This window comes from Sycon ciliatum, chromosome 2 (genome assembly GCF_964019385.1).
Source record: "Sycon ciliatum chromosome 2, ocSycCili1.1, whole genome shotgun sequence".
NCBI lineage: Eukaryota > Metazoa > Porifera > Calcarea > Leucosolenida > Sycettidae > Sycon > Sycon ciliatum.
In genome coordinates this window covers 23,539,866-23,544,865 of record NC_088644.1, presented here as the reverse complement: position 1 = coordinate 23,544,865, position 5,000 = coordinate 23,539,866, and the positions used below count along the sequence as shown (strand labels likewise).

The window sequence follows — 5,000 nt, the reverse complement described above, 5'->3', positions numbered from 1 at the left end:
TACTCAATCTGCGGACAGAACTGTTTCTTCCTTTGTGGACTCGTCAGCGCAGCACAGAGAAAATGAGGCCGAACCTGTTTTGGCAATCTATCTGGCTTTGAATTTTTTTTAAATTTTCATTGCCACCAGGTTTGGCCTCATTTCTCTGTGCTGCGCTGATGAGTCCACAAAGGACGAAACAGTTCTGTCCGCAGATTGGGTCGTACAGTACTAAAGTTGCTGTGTCTTTGGGCACTGTTGTGATCAACATGTTCTCAAACCATGGGTCTCTGATACAGCACAATCAGTATAGAAAATGTACTCTCTTTTGTTTGCTACTAGATTGGGAATCACTGGTGAGTTGTGGTTTTCCACAGGTCACTGAGACATCCAATGTATTCATTTTGAATTATTTGGTACACCTCGTCTACACGTGCTTGCTGTACTCTGTTGAAGTATGATGGTTTCGACTGCTGTCGTGTTGTCCGTTGTAGACGTAACAATGAAGTTCAGCGCCGTGGCAAGGTATCGTATGTCGGAAAACTGCAGCTGGTGACGGAAAGGGTGCGTGACGAGGTTGGCGAGGGCATCATTGCACTCCGGATACTACGTTTGCAAGTAAGTTGTGTTTGGACGAGTACTAGTATTCTTGACAGGTTGTGATTGTGTGTATCACTTTCAACTTGGTCTACATCACATCTACAGTGACCGATGGCAAGCGAAAAACAGCGGCCTTGTGAATAAAGTCAGTAGAGTGGTGTTCACTTCACAGCCCAGCCAGGTATTGTTATTTCCAGGACCAGGGACGCACCAGCGCTTTCATCTGCATCGGGCTCAGCCGGTTCCTTCAAGCCTCCCACGATAATGTTATTGGCGGGGACGGTCCTGTCTGCTTCTTCCACATCACTGCTCTCGGGTCAGTTTCTGTCCTATGCAGTGCTTGTGTGCACCATGCTGGGTGTATGCTGGCACCAGTACAACTTCGTAGTATCGGCTCTACTCCCAGCATCCATACGAGCACCTGTTACGGTACGGGGTAATTTAAGTCCAGGAACACTCCTTTCCGGGTCCTCCAGACGTTCCTTCTAGGCGAGGTTCTCGGCAATAATGGCGTTGAATGTCATCTCAATGTCACAAAATATGGCTGCCATTCACCTCTTCGTCTTCTTGTTGGCATCTTGGATGGTACGGAACGTCTCCCTGGTTTCTTCCATGTCCATATTTGTAACCATCTGACTCGTAGCACGAAGAGAACCTGGGGACGTCGGTTTCCCGGTCTTGTCCACTACGCCTGTTGGTGCAGCTCCCGGGGTACCCTGACTGGGAAGCAGACAGGACAGAAGAGCCACCGGCTCGGCCTCGGGCTGACAATGATAGCGATGACTATGTCAGGTATTCAAGGTAGCGGCTTACTAACAACACTAAAATGAAAGGCTCAGTGACAGGAGCTTCGCACAACTTCTAACTGCACTCTACGTAATGAAAAAACTGTGCATGAAATTGAGAGTTGAGATAACGGACAGCAGGGGAGATTTTGGTCTAGTTCTCGTGTAGACGGTATTGCTCCGGCCCTTCAATATACGGTACATGTATTCGTATTACTAGGCCCAGGGTAGCACTTAAGCCTTTCAGGCTGGCTCCCTAAGCTATTATCTTTATGTCGGGTTTCACTTGCCATATTTCCCCGAAAAATATAAGTCGCACGTGTTTACACGTAACTTCATGGGCAAAGAAGGGAGTGTGACTTACAATCGAGCGCGATGTCCTACTTATGTGAGTGCCGTAAAGCACACCGAGAGTGCCCTGTCTCGCGACATCACTCCGTCTTGATGTACATGCAGCCAGAGAAAGTAAAAATCGCATTGCAGAGTGCAACTAAGTATGTGCGGTGTGAAAACCATAGTGTACTAAGGTCACACTTAGCATGTTTTTGTGTGGAGCTTGCATCCGCTCCAAGGTAAATTGAGTGCGGATCGACTGCGCGACGTGCAATGCGTGTACAAGGTGCGTGGTGTATGACCAACAGACAGGGTACCACCTCCACAGCACGATCGCGAAATGATGAGATAGCGGAGTGCTCTCGCGCTACTTTACGGTAGGTATTGAAAAGCTAACGGCTGAGGCCTGAAGGGGGGGGGGGGGACCTATACAATCACATAATCTGGGAAGAACGGTACTTGTGTGAACACTGTGTGTGACTGGTTTTGTCCCATCAGGAGGCAATCGTGAAAATTATGAAGATGCGCATGACGATCAAGGACAATGTTCTGCAGATGGAGCTGATCCAGATCTTGAGGAACATGTTTGCTCCAACAAAGCGCATGATCAAAGAACAGGTTGAGTGGCTCATCGATCATGGCTACATGAAGAGAGACGCGGACGCCATAGACACATACATCTATGTTGCTTGAACCCCCCCCCCCCCCCCTCTCTCTCTCTCTCATTCACCCGTCCTGCCAGTTACTGACTCGTGTGGCCTGGCTGAGTAGCTGTCCTTTTCAATCGAAACAGTCGTACACATATTTGTCTCACCATAAAAATGCGATGAACGTGAAATGCACGTACCAATGAAAACATTCTCTCCAGAGGTATGCATGTCTTTGACAACCTCAGTACTGTGGTTGTGCAATCGTTGCTCAACTTTTACATATCCACAATTGCCACAAAATTCACTCTGCTTTGAGTAGCGTCTCATTGCTTACTGATCTAAACACATGCCCCGCCAAACGTTTATCATGAAACACATCTGAAACGTGAATCACCTTTTGTCTTTCTCTCTTTTTTTATATGTATATACACTTTAGACCTTTTAGACGTGTACATAGAAATATTACTTTGGAGCTCCCAAGCAGCTTTCACAACACATGGCTTTGTCTTCTACAACAGCTAAGTCTTAGGTGTGGATATGTACACTGTTCTGGACATACTACCTGTAGTAAAGGTGTTGGTGCTGTATCTGCATTCCGCTCTTGTTTGTTTGTTTGTTTGGTTTCCGAATTACAAACTCATCTAACCTTGCCATATTCTATATTTGTTTACTCGCCCAACCCAGCATTTAGAAGCCTCGCCCTTCACTCATTGCTGCCTGCTGGTCATAGTGCGTGCTGTATCCGAGTGTCTCGCTATGCTTGGAGCACTCGCCGGCTTGGGCGTCTCCAGTTGGAGATTGTTCCGCACGCGGACTGTGTAAAGCTGTATGCAGTTTGCAGATCGTGACAATGAAGTGTACGAGTAAAGTCAGCTTTCACCGTCGCTCACATTGACGTGATACAGCAATGGTCAGATCAGGGAGTTGTAAAATACTGGTGTTTTATGACTCCATGAGTCAGTTTGAGGCCAGCATGTTCTGCCATGACTGGGCGTGAGGTCACTCATGCAGGGAATTTTACCTCTGATTCTCTCCTGTGAAGTGCATCATGAAGGTATGTGTGTGTGGGGGTGGTGGTGGTGGTGGTGGTACATGGTGGGGGGGTTGGAAGATCCAGTATGTGTACCGTAAAGTACCGCCAGAGCGCCCCGTCTCGCGAGAGCGCCCCACCTTGATTTTACAGCCAGGGAAAGGAAAATCGTATGGCAGAGTGCAACGAAGTTTGTACGATGTGAGAATCTTAGTGTACTAAGATCACGCTTGGCAGGGTTTTGTGTGGAGCTTGTGTCCGCTCGAAGGTACGGATTGACTGCAAAACGTGCAATATGTGTACAAGGTTCATGTCGTATGACCTACAGACAGCAGACCACCTCCACAATACGACCACGAAAGGATGAGATGGTGGGGCGCTCTGGCGGTACTTTACGGTACTAGTACCGTAAAGTACCATTGATCCGCCCCCACGCCATGTCGCTTCCAGCTGGTTTGTCGGCAGGGGGCGGGAGTTAGATCAAGTCGTTCAAGTGCAGTATGATTGATGTACAACAAAGCAGAAGATCAGACCTGAGATGCTGGATTGTGCACATCTTCATCCTGCACTCGCACTTATTGTGCACAGCAGTACATGCGTCGTCGGTTCAACATCGTATTTCGTTGTGTGCGCCGACGTCGCTTCACAGGCAGAATTTCGACAGGGGGCATGGCAGGAATTAGATTGGGGCGGATCAACGGTATATGTTTTCGATGTCAAGCAACGCTTATATTTACAGTACATGTATGCGAACTGAATGCTGCAAAGAGCTAGTACAGACTCAGTACATGTTAGATTGACAGCATGAAACAAGGTGGAGGACACTCTAATACTGGTTTCTAACCAGTGTTAGGTTTAATATCATACCAGACTCAGTACATGTATACAAAACATACAAACATGTACATACGTTCAATGCTGGACGTGCAACAGACGCAAGTGCAATCTGGAGGCGCATGCAACTTCAGTGTGTGGAAAGTTCAAAACAAAGTAAAATAAATTCTACAGTATGTGTGAGACTGCAGATTGAATTTTGCGCTCGCTAGAGGCTTGCATGGTGCTAATAGCTCAAGTATAACCAACATATTTTATTAGCACGGGTATAATTTTTATGAAGTAAAGTTTGCACATCGGCATTGCCACCAGGGAGTCGTACAATACTTTATGACTCCCTGGTTGCCACCGGCTTACAATTGTGTTGAGACACAACCGGCTTAGAGAAATGTCATGGGTATAATCAAGGAGACAGCAGTTATGATCAAACGCTGCTAGTCTCTCCTATGATAATGCCAAAGACATTGAAGTGTATCAATCCAATTCACTAGCTTGTCCATCATAGAGGGACTTGGTACAGCTAGCTGTGCACGTGCGCTTGACAGTGGCAAGCAATGCCCTGAACAGAACAGACGGCCCATCAGGTATCCGCTATCAGAGGGCTGTCAGAGTCATTATGGACCGACGGTCTTGGACTCCTACTGGAGAATGTGAGTGCTTGTGATGACCTCTTGTTGTGGCTGAACAGGGTGGCCATAGTAGAGATCTGCAGAAGAAGGGTGACAGAACAGACATGCGTAATAACAAGACAAGGCATTGAGCACCCTTTTGGACAGACTGTAACCTCTC

The 5,000-nt window shown here is 47.3% G+C and overlaps 2 protein-coding genes across 2 annotated transcripts in view; one reads left to right on the top strand and one right to left on the bottom strand.

The window, feature by feature from the left end:
• LOC135809286 (cullin-5-like) overlaps positions 1-3,219 on the top strand; it is a 21,572-nt gene extending 18,353 nt beyond the window's left edge. Inside the window, exons 18-19 of the mRNA XM_065322609.1 lie at positions 474-597; positions 2,196-3,219. Of these exons, the coding sequence (XP_065178681.1) occupies positions 474-597; positions 2,196-2,390 (319 nt within the window). The 3' untranslated portion in view covers positions 2,391-3,219. The remainder of the gene's footprint in view (positions 1-473; positions 598-2,195) is intronic.
• Positions 3,220-4,056: 837 nt separating this feature from the next.
• Positions 4,057-5,000, bottom strand: part of LOC135809285 (protein SPEC3-like) — a 3,880-nt gene continuing 2,936 nt past the window's right edge. The window contains exon 4 of the mRNA XM_065322608.1: positions 4,057-4,917. Within this exon, the coding sequence (XP_065178680.1) occupies positions 4,850-4,917 (68 nt within the window). The 3' untranslated portion in view covers positions 4,057-4,849. The remainder of the gene's footprint in view (positions 4,918-5,000) is intronic.